Here is a 27,403-nt window from a genome sequence, read left to right as displayed (position 1 = left end):
AAAAGCACAAACTAGGGGTGCCTGGATGTCTCAGTGGGTTAAAGCCTCTGCCTTCGGCTCAGGTCATAATCCCAGAGTCCTGGGATCGAGTCCAGCATCAGGGTCTCTGCTCGGCAGGGAGCCTGCCTCCCCTCTCTCTCTCTGCCTACTTGTGATCTTTGTCTGTCAAATAAATAAATAAAATCTTTAAGGAAAAAAAAAAGCACAAACTGAAGACGACTTCCATTTCCGGGAAAATGGAGTCAAGGTGCTTTTGCTTATTCTCCCTTCTAAGTACAACTAAATATAAATACTCTGGACACTAGAATAGATTTTAAAAAGCATAATAAGAAGAATCTGATATGTGGACAGAAAACAGCCTAGCTAGAAACTTTAGAGCCCGAGGAATGAAATGATGGTGATCTGCCCGAGTTTTCTTTTTGTCCCATATATCCCAGACTAGAAACTGAAGCAACTGGTGAGTTAAAAACACCAATAAAAGCTTGCTTTCTCTAGCCAAAGCCAGGAAAATGCAGCCTGGAAAGAGAGAAACTCACAGACATTAACTACTCTATTCCAGCCAAAAATCACAGAAAAAAACTGCAGCCCCTCCCTGCAGACACGCCAGCAAAAGCCAAGGGGGGGGGGCCAGACTTCCACCTTCACATACACACTATATCTACGTATATAACGTAGTCTTGTATAACTAATATATGTAACATTAATTAGAATATTTAAAAGCTATACAAAGAAATGGTCAACAAATACAGGAAAAGATGCTCAACATCACTAAGCATCAGGAAAGTGCAAATCAAAATCACAAGAAAGTAACACTTCATGCCTGTTCGGATGCCATTATTCAACAAACACACACACAGACAATAACAAATGCCGGAAAGGATCCCTTGTGCGCTGTTGGTAGCAATATAAATTGGTACAGACACCAGAGGAAAACAAAAAATTAAACACAGAATTACCATATTACCCAGCAATCCCACTTCTTGGTATATATCCGAAAGAATTAAAAGCAGGATCTTGAAGAGATATTTGCGCATCCGTGTTCACTGCACATTATTCACAATAACAAAGGTGTAGAAGCAACCTAAATGTCCACTGATGGATTAATGGCTAAAGAAAATGTGGCATATATTTATAATGGAAAAGGACTCGACCTTTAAAAAGAGAGAAATCTTGTCATTTCTACAATATGGATGAACCATGAGAATATTATGTAAGTGAAATAGGCCAGTCATAGAAGGACAAATACTGTATGATTCCACTTACATGAGGTACATAAAACAGCTACATACACTTTGCCAACAGTTAAAAACACTGTGCACTTAAAAATGGTTAAGATGGTAAACTTTTAAGTTATTGGTTTTGACCACAATAGAAAAATTATTTTTAAAACATAGAGTAAAATTAAAATAAAAATTTAAGTATTGGCTTAAAAACAAAATGAAAGCTTCAAAGTTGAAATAATAGTTGCTTAGTTGATAATCTATGCAATATATTCAAATGAGCTGAACATTTTTACCCACACAAACCCTGCACACAGATGTTTATAGCGACTTTTATTCATAGTTGCTAAAACTTGGAAGCAACCAAGACGTTCTTCAATAGACGAATGGATAAATTGTGAAACATCCATACAATGGACTATTATTCTGCTCTACAAAGAAATGAGCTATCAAGCCATGAAAAGACATGGAAGAAACTTAAATGCATATTAAGTAAAAGAAGCCAATCTGAAAAGGCTACACACAGAATGACTGCAACTATATGATGTCCTAAATAAAGGCAAAACTATGGAGACAATAAAATAAAAATCAGTGGTTATCAGCGGTTGGGCAATTTGGTGGGATTAACAGGCAGAGCACAGGCAATGTCTGGGGCAGTGAAACTATTCCATACACTATAATGGTAGACACATTTTATACCTTTGTCAAAATCCATAACACAATACCAAACTCAATGTGTAATACCAAATTAACCTAAAATAAACTATGAACTCTAGGTGATAATGATATGTCAATGTGTCAACTCTCACCTCAAGTATCTAGGAAAAAAAGAACAAAATAAACAAAATAAGCAGAAAGAAAGAAATAATAAAGAAGTATAAAAATAAAAACCAATGAAATAAAACGTGGAAAAATAAAGAAAAATCAATTAAACAAAGCAATGGGTCTTTGAAAACATCAAGCAGCAAACCTCTAGCAATACCAACAAAGAAAAAAAGAAATAAGATACAAATTATCAATATTAGGAATGAATCGGGATTTTTTTTTTTTAAAGATTTTATTTATTCATTTGACAGAGAGAGATCACAAGCAGGCAGGCAGAAAGGCAGGCAGAGAGAAGGCTCCCTGCTGAGCGGAGAGCCTGATGCAGGACTCGATCCCAGGACTCTGAGATCATGACCTGAGCCGAAGGCAGCAGCTTAACCCACTGAGCTACCCAGGTGCCCCTGAATCTGGATTTTTATCACAGACCCGGAACATATTAAGGGATAATACAAGAATATCAGTAACAGAGAACTCTACATGCATAAATTGGACTTAAATGAAACGGACCAATTCCACAAAAATACAAACTATTACAACACACCTAATATAAAGGATAAATTAAATAGCCTTATAAGTATTAAGGAAACTGATTTTATAAATTAATAACTGCCAAAAAAGAAATTCCCAGGCCCAGATGGTTTCACTGGAGAATTCCAACAAATGCTTAATTGAAGAACAAACACCAATTCTACAAAATCTTTTCCAGAAAACAGAGAGGAGGGAACACTTCCCAACTCCCAACTCGTACTATAAAGCCAGAACTACCCTAATACCAAAATCAGAAAAAGCTTAATAAAACTCCCAAAACTACAGGCCATTAACCCTCACTATAGCTGTAAAAATCCAAAATATTAACAAATAGAATTCAAAAATAAAGAAAAATAATTATAGACCATGACCAAGTGGGGATTACTACAAGGATGCAAGTTTGGTTCAATATTTGAAAATCAGTCAATATAATCCACCATATTAAAGCTAAAGAAAAAGAAATATCAATGAGCATATCACTCGATGCAGAGAAAAAATATCTGACAAACTTCAACACCCATTCATGTTTTAAAACTCTTAGAACAATAGGAACGGAGGGAAACTTCCTCAAATTTATTTTTTAAATTCATTTTAAAAAACCACAATTAAACTTATGGTTAATAGTGAAAGTATTCTTTCTTCCTAAGATTGGAAAGAAGGCAAGGATGTCCACTCACCATTCTTATTCAACACATAGTACTGCAAATTCTAGCCAATGCAAGAAGACTAGAAAAGGAAATTAAAAGGATACAGATCAGAAAGGAAGAAATAAAACTGCCTCTCTTTGCAGGTAACACAATGGTCTATATAGAAAATCCTAAGGAATATAGAAAAAAATTATAGAACTAGGGGTGCCTGGGGGGCTCAGTTGGTTGAGTGGCTGCCTTCCATTCAGGTCATGATCCTGGAATCCCAGGACTGAATCCCACATGAGGCTCCCTCCTCAGTGGGGAGTCTGCTTCTCCCTCTAACCTCCCCCCCTGTCATGCTCTCTCTCTCTCTCATTCTTTCTCTCCCAAATAAATAAAATCTTTTTTTAAAAAATTCCAAAACTAGTAAACAAATTTAGCAAGCTACAGCATAAAAGATAAACACAGAAATATCATTTGTTTGGGGCACCTGGGTGACTCAGTCAGTTAAGCGTCCAACTCTTGATTTCAGCTTAGGTCATGCTTTTGGGGTTGTGGGATTGAGCCCCATGTTGGGCTCTGTGCTCAGTCAAGAGTATGCTTGAGATTCTCTCTCCCTCTGCCCCCCCCCCACACACACTGGTACTCTCTAAAATGAATGAATGAATGAGTAAAAATCAATTGGTTTTCTATATACTAGCAATAAACACATGGACACCAAAATCAAAAATCCAATACCATTTATAACCATTCAAAACAAAACCAAAAAGTTATGTCAAAATCTAAGAACATGTACAAAGCCTCCTTAACGCTCATGAAAAAAATCAAAGATAGAAATAAACGGAGAGATGCACCATGTTCATTTATTGGAAAACTAAACAGAAAATATGTCAATTCTCCCCAAATTCATATATGACTTTAATGGAATTCCTATCAAAATATTTGCAAGACATTCTGTAGATAAGGATTATTCTAAAATTTATGTGAAAAGACAAAAAAATGAGAATAAGTAAAATAATTTTAGGGGAAAAAAAAGTAGGAGGAACCAGACTTTTTATAAAACTACAATAATCAAGGTTGTGTGGTATTTGGTAGAGATAAAGGCATATAGATTAATGGGAACAGAACAGAGGAGGGTTGGGGCACCTGGGTGGCTCAGTCATTAACCATCTGCCTTCAGCTCAGGTCATGATCCTAGAGTCCTGGGTTTGAGCCCCACATCCGGCTCCCTGCTCAGCAGTAAGCCCACTTCTCCGTCTCCCACTCCTCACGCCCCAGCTTATGTTCCCTTTCTCGCTGTGTCTCTATCAAATAAATCAATAAAATCTTTAAGAAAAAAAAGAAAGGGGTGGCTCAGTGGGTTAAGCCTCTGCCTTCAGCTCAGGTCATGGTTCCAGGGTCCTGGGATCAAGCCCCGCATCGGGCTCTCTGCTCTGCGGGGAGTCTGCTTCCTCCTCTCTCTCTGCCTGCCTCTCTGCCTACTTGTGATCTCTGTCTGTCAAATAAATAAATAAAATCTTTAAAAAAAAAAAAAAAAAAGAAAGAGGACGTTCTAAAGATGGACCCTCACAAATATGCCTGACTAATTTCTGACAAACATATTCAATGGAAGAAAGACAGCCTTTTCAACAAAGGTTGCTGGAACAAAGAAGCAAAAAATAAACCTCAATAAAGGTCTCACACCTTATGTAACATTAACACAAAATGGACCACAGACTTAAATGTAAAACGTAAGACTATAAAAATTTTAAGAAAAAAAGACAAAATCTTCAGAATCAAGGGGCAGGCAGAGTTCTTAGAAATGACACCAGAAACATGTTCCACAAAAAGAAAAAATAGATAAACTGGATTTCATCAAAGTTAAAAACAAAACAAAAACAAACAGAAAGGTCTTAGGAATTAAAAAGCCTGATGAATAAAAAATTCAACAGGGTGCTTGGAATGTAAAGCTGAGGAAATCTGCCGGAAAGTAGAGAGGGGGAAAAAAAAGAAAGAAAAAGAAAAGAGGAAAACACAAAATATTAGAAAATCAACTCAGGAGAACCAACATCCAAAATAACAGCAATTTCAGACAAAAGGAAGACAGAAAAGGAAATCACCAAATGACACAGGCCAAAATTCCTCACAATGCAAGGATAGGAGTCTCTTGATTACATGGGGACACCATTTATTAATAAATAATAAATGTACACAGCAAGGTATATCATCAAGGTATTTCAGAACACTGTAAACAAAGGGGAAACATTAATTTCTAGGGGGGAAAAATGGGTCACACCCAAAGAGCCGATATTAGAATGACTTCGAACTTCCTATGCACAACAATGAAAGCTAAAATACATGGTACAGCCGTGCTTTCAAATACCTGAATGAAATGATTTCTGAGCCAGAATTTTATACACAAGGTTTCATATGTGTGAGCATAAAATAAAGACACTTCCAGTCTTTTAAGATCTCAAGAATTTACCTACTATGCATAAGGAAGCTACCACAGGATAAGCTCCACCAAAATGAGGAAGTAAAGCAAAAAAACGGAGTCAGGCAATCAAACAAAAATGTGAGGCAAAGGGATAACTAAGAAATTCCAAGATAAGACTGTAAATTGGGCCTAGAGAGCAACCAAACCAGATTTCACTGAGTTAGGAGACTAAGATTTCTTGAAGATAAAATGGACAGAACACATAAATGTTTTTAAAAGTTTTGTTTTTTTTTTTTCTTTAAATGATTTCTACAGCCTAAGGAGAGTTTGGGGTTAAACTGCTGAAAAGTACACAGGAAAGACAGACCTAAAAATTGAAAAAGATCATTAATTCCAGTGAAAACAGAGTTATACAGAAAAGCAATAGTAATCCTAGTCCACCAGAAGACTCTGCAAGAACAGTGTTTTCATACACGTAAAAACTAATACTACTGTGACTAACATATTGCCAAAACTTCTTGCAGCAGAAAGGGAAGTGAGCATGATTGCAGGTATCTGGGGAGAAGGGTGTACAGGGGATGAGAGAGAGCTAAATTTTTGCTTTCCATACTATATATTGCCTAAAATGGAGAAAAAAAAAATCAGGAACTAGCAAGATCAGCATGTTATTCTGAAACATATCAAATGAATCAACCAAAAGTGGTTGTCTCTGGGACGTTGCAGTGACAGAAGAGGGCCCCTCAGGGAAGTGCTTGAAGTTTTTGGGAAAAAGCTTAGTTCTCAAAACGGAACCAAATCTTCCACAGCTAATACACAGCTGGACCAGAACGTGAACTCATGTAACCGAGTTCCCGATCGGATGTGTTGATTTGTGACCTCGTAAGGGGCCTATGTCCTCCTAGTTCCACACCCGCCTAGCACAGAGCCAGCCCTCAAACATGTTTCTGAACCAGTGGGAGAAAGTTAAAGAATGGGATTACTTTCATAATATCAGAAAATGAATGAGAAGGGCATTCCAGGCAGAGGAAACAGCAGAAGCAAAGACAGGAAAGGGAGTGTGTGTGAGAGAGCTCAGCAAGGCAGGGACAACAGGAGGAGGGGCAAAGAGAAGCAGCCAGAAAACCCAGTGGCTGCTGGCGGGAGATGCAGTGAGGCTGGTTGTCCCGAGCTCTGTGGAGGGGCGCGGGCACACACTGAAGCTTTGAGGATGGATCTGGGGGCCCTATGTATTTGAGCCTTGGGGTTTTTTGTTACTGTTTTGCAATGATGATGACAACACTTATTTCTTTCAGCAAATGGTTTCTTCTCAAATGGTTTCAGCTTTTTGGAATCTAAAGTAGTATGAGGCTCTCTAAAATCCTGAGGTCTTTTTCAGTTCACCCAACTGCCGTACAGGCTGGTTACGCTAAGTGATGGCCGAAGGGCCAACTCCACAGCGGAGAACAGGAAAGCAAAGCCTCGTGGAATCCCTACAATGCCACCTTCACTCATTTTATCGGACCTCTTTTTGTTCTTTACAAGAGCATGAAAATCCCGGGCATAAAGGAATCATCTCTAGGTGAATATCTGGATCAGATGTTACCATTATTCATACATTCATTTCATCCAAAAAGTCTATTAAGTACAGCTGACACTTGAAAAACGGGCGTTTGAACAGCATGAATCTAGATGTGTATTAATTCACTTAAATATGGTACAGTTCTGTAAATGTTACTTTCCTTATGATTTTTTTTCTTTTTTTTTAAGTAGGCTCCAAGTGGGGCTTGAACTCACAGCACTGAGATTAAGACCTAAACTGAGATCGAGAGTCAAACACTTAACCCACTGACCCATCCAAGTGCCCCTCCTCATGATTTTCTTAATATTTTCTTTCCTTTAGCTTCCTTTATTTCAAGAACACCGTGTATAATACATACAACATATGAAATGTGCATTGACTGTTTATGTTACTGGTAAGACTCGCAGTCAACAGCAGGCTGCTACTAGTTAAGTTTTGGGGGTGCTGAAAGTAATATGAGGATTTTCAACTCTTCTGGGGTCAACTCCCCAGCCCCTGTATTGTTCAGGGATCAATTGTATTTACTTTATGCCAAGCAGGCTGCTGAAATATAAAGGTTCTGATTTTTTATTTTATTTTTAATTTTTTTTTAAAGATGGACCTTCTTTATTTTTTTTCAAAGATTTTATTTATTTATTTGATAGACAGAGATCACAAGTGGGCAGAGAGGCAGGCAGAGAGAGAAGGGGGGAAGCAGGCTCCCCACTGAGCAAAGAGCCTGATGTGGGGCTTGATCCCAGGACCCTGAGATCATGACCTGAGCTGAAGGCAAAGGTTTAACCCACTGAGCCACCCAGGCACCCGGGTCCTGATTTTTTAAAAAACTTACCTTCTGATGGCAGAATTACTTATAAGATAAAAAGATAAGCAATATAATTGGTGTAAACAAAAGTCTTATGGAAACAGAAAGGAATAAAAGACGATCTAAGGGGGCCCCTGGGTGGCTCAGTCAGTTAAGCCTCTGACTCTTGATTTCAGCTCAGGTCATGATCTTAGGGTTGTAAGATTGAGCCTGTGTCGGGTGTGGAGCCTGCTTAAGACTTTCCTTCTCCCTTTCTCACTGCTCCTCCCCCTCACACTTGATCTCTCTCTTAAAAAAAAAAAAAAAAAAAAGACTATTTAAGTTTTTTAATGTGTAATATCAAATAGAAGTGAAAGTAAGAGATTATCAAATTCCCACATACCCACCGATCTGCTTCGATCATAACCCTATGCCAACTCTCTCTTCTAAATCTACTCATTAACTTTAAGACATCATGTTATTTTATCCACAAATATTGCAGCATATATCTCTGACAGGGACTCTTTCTTTAAACACAGTATGAATCTGAATTGTGAAAACAAAGTTTTTAAGATGTGAGGTATAATTTACATATAGTAATAATGCACAGATCTTAAGGTGTTCAGTTGAATTCTAACACTTGTATAGCCCTGTATAACCACTACCCACTACCCAAAACAAGATATAGAATGTTTCTATGGCCCAGAAAGTTCCCACACACCTTCTTCTAGTCAATTTCCCACACTCAGATGACCACTTCCTGATTTCTGTTCCCACAGATCACTTTTGCCCAGTCTTGGACTTCTATAAATGAAATCATAGAGTATGTATGAATAAGAAGTTTCTAGTCCAAGAAAAGGAAAAACCATCTCTGAAGGACAGAACTACACATATAATATACAAAGGTATATTCACAGAATGCTGAGAAGCTCAAGAGGGATAAAAACCAGGATTGGGAGTAGACAAGTCTAGAAGAGGAGGCTCAATGGAGAGCTAGGGTTTCTGGATTCAATACCATAGTTAGTTCTGGGAATGAAGTCATGAAATAAACTTAGCCCGATGCACAAGCATTTCTCTGACCTTAAAAGTTGGCCAATTCTCTTAGTACCCTCTTTCCTCCTCAACCTCCAGCTAATGGTGACCAAGACGGCAGAAGCAAGCTCTACCCCCAAGCCTCTTCACTAGCGTCTTCTGCTGAGGCTCCTCTGACATCTCAGGGAAGGAACAAGCCTCCCCAAACCCCCCATCACCCTTCTTAGGAGAGGGCACATTTTCAACAAGCAATCCCAAGTCTCAGAGGCAGCCTTACCATTATCTGGATTTCTCTCTTGCACACCTGGAGATCATGCTCATTGTTGACAAACATGCGTTTCAAGGCACATTTCATTCCATTGCTTGTCCTCACCAGAAACACGATGGCAAATCCACCTGTGAGGGAAACACACATACAAGCTCTTTGAGTCATATTCAAAAAGCCAGTCAGACAACCACAGTGGCTGCAGCTTTGTGCTGTCACCGTTAATCGTACTGATGCCATCATCAGCTGGGCCTAAGGGCTGGCCTGGCCTAGAAGGCACTCTTGGATTCAAGGGTCTCAGGGATATTACCATGGGATTGGGTGGCAAGAGTCAGAAAAACTGCTGAACACCTCTGTCAGGAAAAGAGAAGAATACTAATTATCTTGCAATAAACCTGCCAATAAACAGATGAACAAACAGATGGAAGAAAAAAGAAATATATTCCAACCACTGTCCTAAGCACTTTGAGTTCTTATTAAATTCTTACTAAAATCCTGTGAGGCTGGGTATTATTTTTCCCTTAAGGACAATGACTAGCTAGAGAAAACAGAGGCTCAAAGAGATTAGATTCAACCAAGAACTTAAAAAAAAATTAATTCAGCACTTAACCAGAGAAGCTTGGAAATTATTTTAATAATTGTATAATAACAGTTGTCAGATTCAAGATGCTTTCTCTTCCTTCTCAACCCCCCTCACTCCTCCCCCAACTTAGATCGACAATTGACCTTGAGGATTTCTCCTGCTTTTCCTGCCTTATGGGCTACTGAGAAGACACAAAATATAGGTATCAAAGTGTTCCTCAACACAGCAGACACCAGGAAAGTATAACTCAATTAGTGGGCAGATGTTTTAACACCCACATCAAACCTTTCTCTTAAAGACCAAATTTCATTAAAAATTTTTTTTTATATATATTGGGGCACCTGGGTGGCTCAGTGGGTTAAAGCCTCTGCCTTCGGCTCAGGTCATGATCCCAGGGTCCTGGGATCGAGTCCCGCATCGGGCTCTCTGCTCTGCAGGGAGCCTGCTAACTCCTCTCTCTCTCTCTCTGTCTGCCTCTCTGCCTACTTGTGATCTCTGTCTGTCAAATAAATAAATAAAATCTTTAAAAAAAATTTTTTTTTATATAACTAACAGAAATCTTCAAATGCTCTGGATTGGTTACACCTTAGCATTCCTTAGATTCTTAGAACTCCCTCCTTCTATCTCATTCCCCAAACACTGTAGGAGGTATTTAGTGCCATTGTTAACAGAGGTTATAGAAAGATACAGTGCCATATATCTTTATCCATTCATCTGTTGATGGACATCTAGGTTCTTTCCATAGTTGGGCTATTGTAGACATTGCTGCTATAAACATTCGGGTGCACGTGCCCCTTTGGATAAAGAAGATGTGGTGTATATATACACAATGGAATACTATGCAGCCATCAAAAAATGAAATCTTGCCATTTGTGACGACATGAATGGAACTAGAGGGTATCATGCTTAGCGAAATAAGTCAATCAGAGAAAGACAACTATCACATGATCTCCCTGATATGAGGAAGTAGAGATGCAACATGGGGGGTTAAGGGGGTAGGAGAATAATAGATGAAACAAGATGGGATTGGGAGGGAGACAAACCATAAGTGACTCTTAATCTCACAAAACAAACTGAGGGTTGCTGGGGGGAGGGGGGTCGGGAGAAGGAGGGTGGGGTTATGGACATTGGGAGAGTATGTGCTATGGTGAGTGCTGTGAAGTGTGTAAAACTGGCGATTCACAGACCTGTACCCCTGGGGATAAAAACATATTATATGTTTCTAAAAAATAAAAAATAAAAAGGAAGATAAGTGCTGCAAAGCTGTCAAAGCTGAAGGCTTTGGGATAAGCATTAGTAAGACTGGGCACTTAGTCCATCTGTCTGCTCATAGACCATCATAATTTAGCTTGAACCATCCCACGTATTGACTCTGGGTAGCAGCAGCAACAACAACAACAAAGTTTCGAGGGTAGTCTTTGCACACAGGTGATCCCTGATTGGATGGAGACAGGCACAGAGGGAAGTCGCCAGTGTGGGAAGTTGAGCGGAGGCTCTGGTGTAGTGCTGAAGCTAACAGCCACATGCAAAACTCAGAGCAAAAGCAGTGACTCTCTAGATCATGAGGCAGAAGACTGGAGTCCTGTTGCATCTCCCCCTATCTCCTCTGAGGCCCAGCGGCACCTGAGCACCTGTCTGTTGATGCCGGGGGCCATTTCCTGGTGTAGACACTCAATGTGCATTCTTTCCCAAGTCTCCTTGTCTAGGTTTCTGCAGCTTGTAACCAAAGAGTGCCTCAATCGGAAAGGATTCTTGCGTGTCTTCATCCGATACACACATTAATTCTGTGTTTACAAAAATGTTAATGGGCTCAAATGTTCCAAGTGTGCATGTTGACAGGGTCTACCAGACTTCATGTTTGTACATTTCCTATCATAGCTTCCTTCTTCAGGAGTCAAGTGAACATTCGCCGTGACGTCTTTAATTTCCACAGTCATCTTGAATCTTTGTATCTCAGTAACATTTCCCATTTTCTCGTAATACTTTACAGTCCACTCACACTGCTCAACTGTCAATTTTAATTCTAGAAATTCACTTTAAAAACTTGTTTACAACACTACCATGTACTGACAAGTAGGGGTGTTATGACATACAGACACAATCTCCATTTTAAGACGCGTATTTTTTCACATTCAATTTTTAGGATATCAGAATTTTTCTTGCGATAAATATGTACATTGAATGCAGTAGTTGATCTTCTTTTTCCCAAAAAGCTATTAAATTCATGATGTAGGGGCGCCTGGGTGGCTCAGTGGGTTAAAGCCTCTGCCTTCGGCTCAGGTCATGATCCCGGGGTCCTAGGATCGAGCCCCGCATAGGGCTCTCTGCTCAGCGGGGAGCCTGCTTCCCACCCCCCTCTCTGCCTGCCTCTCTGCCTACTTGTGATCTATGTCTGTCATATAAGTAAATAAAATCTTTAAAATAATTAATTAATTAATTATGTATCTTATTTCCAATCAGAATCAGAAATGCTAATATAAATTATTAAATGTCTATATGTATTCATAATTATTTTGTGGACAGCCCAAGTAGTCATTTTATAAATATTTCAATGTGTAAAGAGATTATTTATTTATTTATTTGAGATAGAGTGTGAGAGAGAGCACAAGCAGGGCAGAGGGAAAAGGAGAAGCAGGCTCCCCCGCTAAGCAGAGGCCCTGATGCGGGGCTCGCTGCCAGGACCCTGGGATCATGACTTAAGCTGAAAGCTGACGCCTAACTGACTCAGCCACCCAGGCACTCCAGGTATTTCAATTTTTTTTTTTTTTTTTTTTAAATCACAGGTCTACAGACTTTGTATCAACAGTGCTCCTAGAGAGAGTTAATCTTAGCATTTGCTTTATGAAGAGATGAACTGAGTGAGGCTTAGGAGTCCCATGGCTAATTATGCAGAACCTGTCATTCCGCTGACTGTCCAAACAACACTCTTTCCACTTTATTCATCTCAGAGAAAGTCTGTGTAACAGCTCCTTTAGATACTAAGGAGACACCGCAGTGCTGCAGAACCTGAGGTGGGAAGGGCCATTTCTACAGTTCTGCGACGCACGAAACCACCAGAGGACAGGGCAGTCCTTTTGGAAGCAGGCTAATGATGCAGCAATCCAAGATAACTGCCACCAGATGGGAGCAGTGTAGTTTTCTTTGCCAGGTAGCAAGATGACCTTTTCAGCTGAAACTGAAGAAATGTGGCAGATGTCTACGTCACAATCCAGGCAAGCACAAAGGGTTGAGATGAGCCAGCCAAGATTATCCAAGCCCGTGACCATCACAGATCTGAAGGTAAAGCAATGAACCTGTGTGACTAACACAGATGGAACCACATGATTTAGCTTCTATGCCCACAAAAGGGCTTATTTGCAGGTGACAAGCATGTTAAGTCAAAGCTCCTTGATCAAATTCAAAGGCTGCTAGGATGTGTCAGTTTAAAGATGCTGGTTGCTAGCACTGTGCAGTCGACCAACTAGAGATGTACATTACTTGGTTCAAAAGAAGAGGCGACACAGCACTGCTCGAGGTATTGCTCAAGCATAGAACCGAGGCGCCAGTACAGATCAGGGGACAAAGATTCTCGGCCATGGCTAAACAGAACCCAGGCTGTTACACAAGAAGGTAACTATACGCCTGTCAGCAGAGATGCATATTTCAGATTGAGCTGCATCCCCAAACCTTGATGAAATGGAAAAACCTAACACTGAGCTGGAGACAGTTTGGACAGAGGTAAGAAAAGCTAACATGCAGGACAGCCTGTGCCAATCTGCCCACTGGAATCTGTGCCAGTCCCTCGGCCTACTTGCATTCTTTTCTGAAACGCTAAGATATTCCCTATGGTTGTGTTGGGATCCACTTTGAGGAGAAATTCATGAATTTATGGAATCACAAAGGGACAAAGGATTCATTCCATGGTGTGAGGTAATCAACTGAAACAGCCATGATAAATTTTGACACAGACACACTTTAGCCCCTTAAATATGTCGGACCATTCTTTTATTCCCACAAAGAAACATGTGTTCTCCCACTTTCCCTAAAATATATAGCACTCTTGGGTATATCTCCTCCTCACTCTTTTTTATTTTGGCTTAAAAAAAAATTTTTTTTAAAGATATTTATTTATTTATTTGACAGAGATCACAGATAGGCAGAGAGGCAGGCAGAGAGAGAGAGGAGGAAGCAGGCTCCCTGCCAAGCAGAGAGCCCGATGTGGGGCTCAATCCCAGGACCCCGGGATAATGACCTGAGCGAAAGGCAGAGGCTTTAACCCACTGAGCGACCCAGGCTCCCCACCAAAAATTTTTTCTATTAAAAAAGTATTATTAGTTTCAGGTAGAATTTAGTGGATTCATCACTTACATATGACACCCAGTGCTCATCCCAAGTGCCCTCCTTAATGCCCATCACCCAGCTACCCCATCCCCCACCCACTCCCCTCCAGCAACCTCAGTTTATTCCCGATGGTTAAAGAGTTTCTTATGGTTTGCCTCCCTGTTTTCATCTTATTTTATTTTTCCTTCCCTTTCCCTATGTTCATCTGTTTCTTAAATTCCACACATAAGTGAAATCATATGATAATTGTCTTTCTTTGACTTATTCTGCTTAGCATAATACCCTCTTATTCCACCCATGTCATTGCAAATGGTTAAGATTTCATTCTTTTTGATGGCCGAGTAATAGTCCATTGTATGTGTGTAAGAGTGTGTGTGTGTGTGTGTGTGTATCTCACCTCTCTTTTATCCATTCATCTGTCGAGAGACATCAGGGCTCTTTCCATAGTTTGACTATTGTGGATATTGCTGCTATAAACATTGGGGTATGGGTGCCCCTTTGAATCACTGTTTGTATCCTTTGGATAAATGCCTAGTGATGCAACTGCTTGGTCACGGGGTAGCTCCTCGTACTTTTTAATGATGTGAATGGGTACTTATCACTCACTACGAGATTAGAGATTTTTGTCTCCTCAGTTCCCCTCTGTATAATAGCTCCTAACATACATCAGGCACTCAAAAATTAATTAACTTCCTTCTGATCGTTACTACAGAGAATAGAAAAGTCTACAGAAGGTGGTGGAAGACCACGGAAAACTAAAGCAATGGCTCACATATAGGAACAGACACTACATAACTCCAGATAATTAGTGCCATAAGAATATGGACCCAGGTCTGCTAGTTCCTAAAGATAACCTGGGAACTCAAAACTGTATGTGAAATATCCACTTGTAAACACTGGTGACAATCACATTTTAAACTAACACTGGACAGGCTGACACCACAGAGCTAAAGGAAACACATCTGAAAGGCTGAGTCTCTGAGCGTAGTTTCCTCTGTCTATCTAGTCTAACCTCTCATCTTACTAATGGCCAGGGGAGAAAAGTCCCACAGCCAGTGGTATACAAAGTCGTATATATATATATATGGTGTATATATATATATATATATATATATATATATATATATATAGATATATATAGATATATATATTCCTACACTGGTTATCACAGTTCTTGCCTCTCTTCCCTAAAGAGGAATTTATGGAATTTGCCCCTACCCAGCATCTGTATTTGACTTTATACTTTTTCAAAAGCATTTCAAAATACATTACTTCATTTATGTTTTCACAATAACTGAATGAGGCAGATGAATTACCCAATGTCCTCATTTTCCTGATAGGAAAGAAATACAGAGATTAAGCTCTTTTTACAAAAATACACAAAGCTGGTTAGTGGTAGAGTGCAAACTAGGTCCCTGGTCTTTGTAAATGCTTTGAACTAACTTTACATACAATACAATGTACCCTTCGAAGTGCAGAGTTTGATGAGTTTTCACACCTTTATACTCTCTTTCAACCATGACTTCCATCGGTCCATCACTATGAACAGTTCCTTGTACCTCTGCGTAGGCAACCACCCCCTGCCTACTATCTCATGTAACTTTTGATCTGCGATCAGTCCTGTGGATTAGTTTTGCTTGCTCCAGAATAAATGGAATCAAACAGTATGTACTATTCTGTCTGCTTCTTCTGTATAATATTTCTAAGATTCACTCTCATTGTTAAATTTATTAGTAGTTTGGGATTTTTTAAATTGCAGACTAATATTGCATTATATAGACATTCTCCACAATTAGTTTAACCATTCATCTGTTAAAGAATATTTCCACTATTTCTACTTTGGGCTGTTATAAATTAAATGTTCATACAGAAGTCCATTTTTTGTAGACATAAGTATTTATTTCTCTTGGGTAAATAACTAGGAATGGAATTGCTGGGACATATGGTTAAGTGTATATTCTAAATCCAGAATATCTTCTTGAAATCAAGGGCATAAGATCCAAAGGCCCATAGGGAGCAGACAGATCATGCAAAGGAGGGAAACAGTCCAGGTATCACAAAATGTCTAGACAGGGACCAGTGACACAGACTCGCTGTGTCTACGTGATGGGGACCACATCAACCAGAAAGGGCACGCCCCATGCTCATAGGCAGCCACTCCTCAAATCCAGCCCATCACTGCCAAGAAGGAATGTGGGCTGAGGGTTGCCAAGTTTTTTGACTTCCAAGAGAAGCTAGAGTTTTCTGTGAAATCTCCTGGTTTTTATTTTTTATTATATATTTTTTTAAGTAGGCTCCACATCCAGCAAGGAGCCCAAGGCAGGGCTTGAACACACAACCCTGAGATCAAGATCTGGGCTGAGCTCAAGAGTCGTACACATAACCAGCTAAGACACCCAGGTGCCCCCAAAATCTCCTGATTTTTAAATTCAGGCAACAAACTTTAAAAACAAAACAAAACAAAAAAAAACACCTCTTCAAACCTGTGCAGTTAAGGAAATCTATTTCCAGGTTGGGATTGAGCTAGAGAACGCTGCTTTGTCTTTGAGAGCCTTGTGAGGTAAGCAGGGCATGTATAACAATCTCCATTTCGCCAGCTGGGAAACTGAGGCACTGAGAAGAGCCTAGATGGCCTTAGTCCTGCCACTTAGCAGTTGGGCCAGGACTAGAATACAGGTGTGCCAGTTCCTGGCCCTCACCTTGGTCCACTCTTTTCCTGCCCCCATCTGCTCCCGTTAGCAGTAAAGCATGCACAGCTCTGCTACCGGGGGAGGTAATAAAAGACACAGCGACAGGCAGGGGGCCTCTCCAGCCGACCAGGTGGGAGCTTGGGTGCACGGCCCGCAGTGTCTGCGAGCTCCCACAGACAGTGACAACCAAGAGGCCGACAAACACCCACCTACTGTATGCTCACATCGAGGGCAACTTCGCCAAAAGTTGGAGAAGGAACGAAAATTTTCAAAGCTCTGTCACAGATGGCAAGGAGCACCACATAGATTTTACAGGAGAAAAGGTCAATCTGCATCATTTGTCAACACTGATTTCAGTGGGGACTTAGAGTTTGTTGTTTTCTTTCTTTTTTTTTTTTTTTTTAACCTCAATTTCTCCTTATTTGCCTCAAATTAAAAATCCACCATGTGCGAGCTCCTTCTGTGGAACATGTTTAAGCAGTCCCTTCCTCAGGCAGAAAGAACACCCAGATGGGGGAAGACTAGAAATATTCAACTTTCTCCCCCCATCTCCCCCCAAGAAGTGGAACCATGGGCACAAAGTCAGAGACTGGCAAACTCAGGCAGTGGTGCTGAAACACCAACCCAACCCAGTAAGTCCACAGCCCAGGCTGAATGTGGGGCAGGCGGCAACGGACGGGCTCTTCCTTCCCAGCCCTGGGACAACTGGAGAGCAGCCCCAGCTCGGGGGCTTCTATGAAGGGGTTTGGCAGAAGTCTCTTTAAAAAAGAGAGAGAGAGACATTTCCAGGAAAGGCACCTGACTGCTTGGGACAAAAGGTTAGAGTTTAAGAAATGGAGCTGGCTCACACACCCCAGAGGCGTGGGAAGAAGCCCGAGCACAGAACCAGAGCCAGGGCACCCCGGGCCGTGTCCGCCAGTAGCTTAGGCCAAGCAAGAGAGGCTTCCCCGAGCTCCCGGGCCCACTACTGCTGTCTCGTTCCCATGGGCTTTAGCAAAGGAGAGAGAAAGGGTAAGACACAACAGTAGGGCCGTGTTCTTTGTTCACTTAAATCCACCGAGCAGCTTTCCTGGGTCACACAGAGCCATTTTCTATTCTCTCTACTACAGCCAGGGTGATGATCTTTTAAAAACAGAATGTGAGGATCATTCAGCTGCGTGGAGCCCCTCAGTGGCTTGCTGCCCCTCTGTGAATAAAGCTCCGAATGCTGGCGATGGCCTGCAAGACCGTACGTGACGGGACGCGACCTCTCGGCAGCCTCACTCCTGCACCCCAGCCTGCCACGGCTCTCTGTGGTCCAGCCCCAGCTGCGTTCTTTCTTTCTCAATGTTGCTTATACTCCACTCTCCCTAAGGATTTCAGTGCATGCTACTCCTTTTGCCCTATGCACCCTTGGTCTGACCAGCTCCTACAAGGCATCCTTTGGGTTTCAGGCTGTTCCTTTGATGAGGCTTCCTTGATTGCCCCTGGCCCTACCCCCTTCTGATTTAAGTTAAATCCCTTGTTATACACAGCACCCTCCACTTTTCCTTTGGGACACAGCAGGAGTGTAATTAAATACTTAGGTAGGTAATTCCTGGTCTGATTCCTTCTTCCCCTGAACCCTGTAAAGTGCACAAGATCAGGGACAATGACTGACTCTGCCACCCAGCACCGTGCCTACTGCATAAAAGGCACTCAGTGTTTGTGACACAATGTGTCTGCCCAACACCAAAATAGATACCCACCCCCCACCCCAGAAAAAAACCCCAAACAACAGAAAACATGACACAGTCCCAGGCTTTCAGATTAAACTCTAGTTTGGGATAGAAGGGACACATTTTGAGAAAAGGGCCCCGGGGATAAGGGGGTCTACCCCTACAGAGAAAAAAGCCCTGAGCACTCAGCCTCGCACTACAGAGGGCTGCAGGAGACGAGAGCCAACTGGACAGTCACATGGGCAAGCGTGCTCACGGGGCGGCATCGTGGAGAGCTGCAGAGAAATCTCTGTGCTGTCACACAGTGACACTTTCTCTATGTGCCACTCCTTCTTTTAAAAATAACACTTGAGCTGGAAATGAAAACCCTCTTCGATGGAGAAGGAAAAGAAATCAAACAACCCCATGCTCCATCCTGCAGCATCCCTCCCCTGAAGAAGTGGAGAGCCTCTTGGGCCTGAACTGTCTCAGTCTCTGGTGCCAGCAATCTTCTGATAAGTGGTGTGCAAACAGACAAAGTGGCTGAGGTTAGCTCTGTCAGCCCCCGACTGCAGACATCCAAGCTCTGGTGTGTCTCTGCACCAAGCCTAGATGTGTGTTACTGGTCCACACTCTCCGAAGGAGAACTGGGGTTTTGGCAAAGGCAAAGGATGGCTGACAGTCTCTCAGCTCCCAACTGTTAGTTCTAGAGCATTCCATCTTCACTTCACGCTAAGGCCTTTTGTCTGAGGTTCAGGATTTCTGGATGTATGACCCATCACTGCCATATGCCATCTCCAAGGTGTGGTCCCTCCCCCGGACTTGTGCACCAGTTCACCATTTCCTTCCCCTCCCAATTCCTGCCATCACCAAGCTGATTTCACTTTGAGTCTTAACAATTCTATCCCTTCAATTTCTCCAGGATCCATCCTCTCCACCCCATCCCTGGTGCTCCTGCACACTCTCCTCTTTTCTTACCAGGAGAACTAAAATACAGTCCTTCGTTTCTGTGCCCTGAATCTCTTTCTCTTCTAGAACTTCTATCTAATAATTCCTCTATTAGTTCCCCAACTCATACCTAATAACTCCTCTTCCCCAATTCATATCTAATAACTCCTTTTTTTTTTTAAGATTTTATTCATTTATTTGACACAGAGAGAGAGAGAGATCACAAGTAGGCAGAGAGGTGGGGTGGGGGGGAGCAGGCTCCCCGCTGAGCAGAGAGCCCGATGCGGGGCTCAATCCCAGGACCCTGAGATCATGACCTGGGCCGAAGGCAAAGGCTTAACCTGCTGAGCTACCCAAGCGCCCCTCTAATAACTCCTCTTAAAAGCATTTATTGGTTCCCCAAATTCCTTACACAGCACTATGTAGGAACCTTTATATCTTCCATTTTATCATGAAAAATTTCAAACACACAGTCGAGACGATCATACTTCAAATAGCCACACACCCACCACCTAGAGTCTACAATGTTAACATTCTGGTACACTTGTTTTATCACATTTACATCATCATCTATGCAAATATAAACTCATCTTATTTTTTTTAAACTTTTTTTTTTCTTACAATTTTATTTGTTAGTTTGACAGAGAGAGAGCACAGCAGAGGGAGTGGGAGAGGGAGAAGCTGGCTTCCCATAGAGGAGGGAGCCCAATGTGGGGCTCGATCTCAGGACCCTGAGATCATGACCTGAGCCAAAGGCAGATGTAACAAGTGAGCCACCCAGGCGCCCTAAACTCATCTTATTTTTTACCCATTTCCAAGTAAGGTACAGACCTCGGTGTACTTTATCCTAGAGGCTTTAGCATGCATCTCTTTAACTTGTGTCCAGAGTTCATGGTTCTTTTGGGGGGCAGGGAAGGAGGGCAGAAATGAAATCTATTTACAGTGAAATGTACAAATCTTAAGTTTATTATTGGATGAGTTTTGATAATTATATACTCTCAATGCAACCCAGACCCCTACCAAAATATCAGACCTTTCCATCATTCAGAAAATTCCCTCCTACCCCTTTGCAGAAAATCCAACCCTTGTATCCCCCACCTTGAGACAACCACTGTTCTGACTTTTTCATCTATTGCTGGGTTTGTGGGCTTTAGAACTTCATATAAATGGAATCATACACTATAGGCTTTGTTGTATGTAAGGATCTTTCACTCACCATAATAGCTATATTCTTGAGTGTATTAGTATATCACTCTTATTACTAATCTATTTATGCTTTCTTTTACAGAGAGACATTGAGTTAATTCCTATTTAGAGATATTATAAAGGAAGCTCTATATGCATTCTTGTACAAGTCTTTTGTATCATAAAATAAATATTTCTTTCGGGTCAACAACTAAAACCCAAGAGTGTAAGTGCTGAGCCATCAAGCAGGTATATATTTAATTTTATAAGAAACTGCCAGACCTTTTCCCAAAGTGCTTATACCATTTTACACCCCCACCAACAACATATGACATATAATTAAAAGACAGCTCTGCCTCCTCCAGCTCTAGCTCCCAACGATCCCTCCTCCTCCCCCACCAAGCTTTCAGAACTTGAACTTTTCTGCAGCTTTATCCCTGTGAGAAGGTTCACCTGTGCTATTCCCTCCGCCTAGAATATCCCGTCCCAATCTTCTGCTCAACAGAAGTTCACCCTTTCTGTGAAGTCCTCCCTTTTCCTAACCATCACCCCCAGGCTTTCATATTGCCACACATTTGGCCATTACTTGCACTGTCACACTTCCCACAATGTGTTGTGATTATGTGCGATATGTTGATCTCTTCACTAGGCAGGCTGAGGTGAAGAGGGAGTGCTTGTCTGCCTTGGTAGCAAGAATGCTTGTTATGTTTTCATATTTTATGACATACTATGTGATACTTTACAAAGTGTTTTTTTTTTACATAAAGTATACTATTTATACTTTATGATACTTGAATGTCCTCACTGAACACTAGTTTAAGGACTCTGAATACTGAAATCACAGAGATTCAGTGTGGCTAGGAGATGGCAGGCACTTGAGAAATGGGTCACCAAAGGAGATTAAAATGTCAGGAACCTCTTATTCCTCTTGGAATCCTCAGGGCTAGCACAGTGCTTGGTACAAGACAGATGATGAACGGAGGTCTCCTAAATAGCAAATCCAATAATGTTGTTTCTGTGCTTATAATTCTCTGCTAGCTCTCAACCAGCTGTAAGATCAAAATCCCGTCTTACAATTATCATATGATCTCTCTGATAAGAGGAATTTGAGAGGCAGGGCTGGGGTTTGTGGGGGGGCAGGGAAAGAGAAAATGAAACAAGATGGGATCAGGAGGGAGACAAACCATAAGAGACTCTTAATCTCACAAAACAAACTGAGGGTTGCTGGGAGGTTGGTGTTAGGGACAGGATGGTTGCGTTATGGACACTGGGGAGGGTATGTGCTATGGTGAGTGCTGTGAAGTCTATAAGCCTGATGATTCACAGACCTGTACCCCTGCGGCTAATAGTACATTATATATTAATAAAAAATAAAATTAAAAAAAAATCCCCATCTTAATGTGGTATACAAGGCCCATCATAATCAGCAGCCCACAGTGAACCGAGCTGTCTGGCAGTATCCTCTGTTGCCTCCACGCTCTTTCCTTATATTCTCTATCTGTAATCCCTCTCTTCTGTTTCATTAGTAAGCTGTGGCTCTAAATACAAGTGTACTCAAACCAGAACTCCTTTGTGAACTTTCACCTCACAGAATGCCCATCCCCACGTTCTTTTCTTACCCTAATTATATCCCACCTGCGTGCAAACCAGTCTGTCTCACTAGGGCTATATTCTTTCCGAAAACAAAGACTTTACTTTATGATTATACACCGCAAACAACACAGTGGTCTAGCTTACCACACTTTTCACCCCATGCTGAAATAATGATCACATATGTTGTTATCAAGTGACCCCCATCTCTTAGCCACACTGAACTGGACTAGGAGTAGGCAGCTAGTGCACATTCTCCCTTGAGAGTCTGAGCAAGAAAATGGCTTCCAGTCAAGGAATGAAGACGTTGAGGGAATAAAAGATATAATACAGGAATATAGTTAATGGTGCTATAGGGTGACAGATGTTAGCTACACGTGTGGTCAGCCTAGCATAATATACAGACTTGCTGAATCACTATGTTATATACATCTGAAACTAATGTAACATTGTGCGTCAGCTATTCTTCAATTAAAAAAGAAAAAGGAGCAGGAAAATGAGCCGACACTTAGAAGAAGCTGCAGTACAAGACTATGTGGCTCCAAGGGGAGAGGTACAGACAAAAGAGCCATCTGAAAACTTTCCAATAGTCACAAAATCCAGCTTTGCTTCCTACTGTTGGGTTCTGGAAGGTTCCACCACATTTATCCAATAAATTCCTTTCTACTTAATCTAATTTTATTTAAAGTTCTGTTCCTTGACCCTGATGACCCTAAGAAACCTTGTACCAATATGATTATAGAATACATGAGCTCTGGGACACCTGTGGCTCAGCTGGTTAAGCTGCGGCCTTCAGCTTGGGTCATGATCCTGAGGTCCTGGGATCAAGTCCCGCATTGGGCTCTTTTCTCAGCAGCGAGCCTGCTTCTCTCTCTGCCTCTGCCTGCTTATGCGCTCGTATGCTCTCTCTCTCTCTCTCTGACAAATAGACAAATAAATAAATAAATAAATAAAATCTTAAAAAAAAAAAGAATACATGAGCTCTGATACAATCTAGGCTTCAATAATTTTTTTTTAAAGATTTTATTCATTTATTTGACAGAGATCACAAGTAGGCAGAGAGGCAGGCAGAGAGAGAGGGGTGGAAGCAGGCTCCCTGCTGAGAGACCCTGAAGCAGGCCTCGATCCCAGGACCCTGAGATCACGACCTGAGCCAAAGGCAGAGGCTTAACCCACTGAGCCACCTAGGCGCCCTAGGCTTCAATAATTTTAGCCAGTAGAGGTTCCTTTAACAAAAAGTGTCCAGAACAGAATGTTAAAACTGAGTATTAAAAATTGCACTTCAAGAGTGAGAATTTTTCAGTTAAAAACTAGCTTTACATTAAAATAGAATCTGCAATCATACACAAAGATCTATGGCAGAAAATGGTCAAAATCTATTTGGGAAAGGACAGTCATAAGGAATCTGAACAGGGGAACATGGTCTGCATCATAACCTTTGCTGGGCTCACAGATCAGAGTCAGTAAGTGGGGGAATCCTCAACACCAGAACACTATCTGGTAAAGCCTGGAAGATGGTTTTCACCTGGGATTATCAGAAACAATCATAAAGAGGAGGACTTAGCTCCCCAGTGAGAGGAAGCCGAGAGGGTGGATGGAATCTTTCGTACCAAGTGAAAAAAGAGCTCAGGCATGGGCAAACCTAAGGAGGCTGTTAAGTCTCCAAAAGGATCAGGCATACACCCGCAATGACGGGGAAAACTTCCTCTGGTTGGCTGTACAACCAGGGTCGGGACTAGGAAGAGCAGAGTGAAGCACTTGCCACGGGCACAAAAAGACAAAGTCAGTATTACTGATGTTTTCCTTTTGACTCAGGCTGCAGTATAGCTGGGCACAGCAATGTTAAACTGATCCTGTTTCATTTTGTTTTGTTTTGAAGTTTTTTTAGAGACCACAAGTGGGAGGCAGGGGTGGGGGACAGGCAGAAAGAGAGGGAGAAAGAATTTTAAGCAGGCTTCAGGCCCAGCACAGAACTTGACATGGGGCTTCCCTCTCACGACCCTGAGATCAGGACCTGAGCTGAAATCAAGAGTTGAGGCTCCCCAAACTGATTCTGTATTTTAAGCTCTGATATTTTGTTCATTGTGGCTTTTTGTATTCATTTTTATTTTTTAAATATTGCATAAAAACATTATTAAGGTTGATTACTGAATTTTAGGGTGCCCTTTAAATTCTGCACTTGAGGTAAATCCCCCACTCTAGTCTCGGCTCTACGTGAAACTGCTGTCCGCACTGGAGAGAAACCTGCCCAGGCACTGGTGTCCATACTGCTCTTGCCCTCTACTCCCCGGCAGACCTGAGAGGTCAAGACACATGTGAGGGCGGGTAGGACGGCACAGAAACTCAGTGAGTAACTCTAAAGGAAGTGGAGGCTGGGCAACAGGAAGAGACACAGAACTGTGGAGTCCTTTTCTGGCTTTCTGTGGCAACTACAGTGACGCAGTAAAGCTCCAGGAACGGCCCACTCCCAAGTCTTCCTGGACACAGCAGAGATCAGACTTGACTCAGGCACCAAACAGACATAAAGAAACCAAATTCCACTGAAGCTGGGATCAAGTATTAACAACCCAGATACCAGGGACACCTCACGTCGCTCAGCTGGTTAAGCACCTGCCTTTGGCTTAGGTCATTATCTCAGAGTCCTGGAAGGGAGTGGCACATCGGGCTCCCTGCTCTAAGAGAAGTTTGCTTCTCCCTCTGCCTGCCCCTCTCCCTGCTTTGTTCTCTCTCTCTCTCTCTCTTTCTCTGAAAATACATAAAATCTTTTAAAAAATTTAAAAAACCAGCCCAGATACCAAATGAGTATAAGTTCAACAACTAGATTGATAATAAATGAGTATCAACCCCAACAGAGAAATGTAAGTTAGGAAGAAAGGTGGGTCTTCCAATAGTAAGAAGCTTCTAGCACTCAGCAAAGGGTTGAAGAAAGAAGCTACAGGGTCAGTGCAGAGCCTATGGAGAAAGTATCTGAAGCTTGTTGAGGAAACTGCTCACTCTCAAGAGCCTAGACAAGGCACTGGGAAAAACCAAGATGTCAGAGGGTTCTAAGAGGTTTATGCCAAACAAGGAAGGGAAGTAGATCTGAGGAACAGAGGATCCCACCTAACTTGGAAGAAAAAGAGAACAACTGGAACCAACTATCCAGTATTATGGTTAAGGCTATAAATAAAGTTGAGGAGATGGATGTATAGCTATTAAAATATTGAACATTTTTAAAATTCTAAAATGTACACAATAGAGCAAAAAAAAAAAAAAAAAAAAAAAACACAAGATACAAAGCTCTAGCCTTGTTAGGAGCACAATTACATGAAAAAGCACATGTGTAGTGAAAAGCCTAGAAGAAAATACAACAAAATGCTATGACTAAAATGTGCAAAAACTTTCAAAGACTAAATTGCCTATGCATGATGGGATTATAGATGACTGCTTTTTCCTTATCCTTTTCTGTATTTTCCAAGTTTTTTTTAAGATTTATTTATTCAGGGATATCACCGTGGCTCAGTCAGTTAAGCGTCTGCCTTTGGCTCAGGTGGTGATCCCAGTGTCCTGGGTTTGAGCCCTGCATCTGGCTCCTTGCACAGGAGGGAACCTGCTTTTCCCTCTGCCTATCGCTCCCCCTGCTTGTGTGCTCTTTGACAAATAAATAAATAAAATCTTTTTTTAAAAAATTATGTATGCATTTTTTGAGAGGTATGAAGAAGGAGAGGGACAGAGAGAATCCTTAAGCAAACTCTGTTGAGTGTGCCACCCAATGCAGGGCTCCATCCTAGAATCATGACCTAGGCCGAAAATAAGAGTCACACACTTAACCAACTGAGCCACCCAGGGACCCCTCCAAATTTTTTATAATGACCATATATTATCTTTCTTAAGTTATAATTAAAAAAAAAAAAAACTCTTTTAGTTGTTTAAAAAAAAAAAAAAATATTTTTTTCTTTAAAGAAAAACCCACCCTCCAAACCTGGGGTGTGTGTTAAGAAGCTAAGTCTTCAAAAAGGACCAGAAACACACCAGCACCAAACAAGGTACTAAATTACATGTGGAGAAAATTTCCTCTGCTTTTGATGTAAAACAAGGGCTGGGAATAGGGTGTGGGGAATGAGGTATCTGGACACAAAATTTAAGGGAGTGCCAAAAACTCAGTCATCAAAGTAAATAAAATATTAACATATTTTGTAAATGAGCATCAATGTAAAAATTTCATGAATAAATTTTAATTTTTTTCACATTTCAATTTTTCAACTAAGACAGGATTTGTATTTATTTTCCTTTAGCCTCAGGCTCCAATATGGCTGGGCACAACATTCTTACTGATCCTGTCTTTATTTAAAAGTCTGATATCTTGTTTGCCATAGATACTTTGCATTAATCTGTTTCTATACTTGGGGAGACTGGGTGGCTTGTTTAGTTGAGCATTCAACTCTTCATTTAGACTCAGGTCATGATCTCAGGGTCATGAGTTCAAGCTCCCCGCTCAGTAAGGAGTCGGCTTGAGAGTCTCTCTCCCTCGCACTGTGCCCTTCCCCCAACTCAAATAAATAAAACCTTTTTTTTTTTTTAAGATTTTTTTTTTTAATTTGTCAGAGAGAGACACAGCAAGAGAGAGAACACAAGCAGAGGGAGTGGGAGAGGGAGAAGAAGGCTCCCCATGGAACAGGGAGCCCAATGCAGGCCTTGATCCCAGAACCCTGGGATCATAACCTGAGCCAAAGGCAGAGGCTTAACGACTGAGTCACCCAGGGGCCCCAAATGAAACCTTTCAAAAAAAGTTTGTAATGCTTATGGTTACCATAATCCTGACTGGCTAATTTCCTGGAAAATGTCTGAGCCCCTCCACTGTGGTCAGGGTACTGAGGTGGACCAGTGCTTGCCTGTTCTGATGGCAGTACTAAGCATGAATGAAAGAGTGGAGACGGCCTTGAAAGAGCCCCATGCACTCTCCCAGGCTCCCCTAACCCAGCTCTAAGCCCAGACTTTCTCTTCAGCGATTTTCTGGGATCAAAACAGAAAACTCCTTTCTATTAAGAAAATACACCATACACTATGACTGACACCCTGGTCAACCATAAAAGAAACATCAGTCCTTAACAGAATCCCACTTTAAAAATGTGCATGTTAACAACTATGCTTGAGTTTAATGGCAGCATGGACACATGA

The 27,403-nt window shown here is 41.4% G+C and overlaps 1 protein-coding gene across 8 annotated transcripts in view; it reads right to left on the bottom strand.

Moving 5' to 3' along the window:
- AAK1 (AP2 associated kinase 1) overlaps nucleotides 1–27,403 on the bottom strand; it is a 172,620-nt gene that overhangs the window by 85,148 nt on the left and 60,069 nt on the right. For all 8 annotated transcript variants that reach the window (XM_059405938.1, XM_059405939.1, XM_059405940.1 and 5 more), the window contains exon 3: nucleotides 9,267–9,385. In XM_059405938.1, the coding sequence (XP_059261921.1) occupies nucleotides 9,267–9,385 (119 nt within the window). The remainder of the gene's footprint in view (nucleotides 1–9,266; nucleotides 9,386–27,403) is intronic.

Source organism: Mustela nigripes, chromosome 7, assembly GCF_022355385.1.
Source record: "Mustela nigripes isolate SB6536 chromosome 7, MUSNIG.SB6536, whole genome shotgun sequence".
Classification (NCBI taxonomy): Eukaryota; Metazoa; Chordata; class Mammalia; order Carnivora; family Mustelidae; genus Mustela; species Mustela nigripes.
This window is presented reverse-complemented; position numbering and strand designations above follow the sequence as displayed.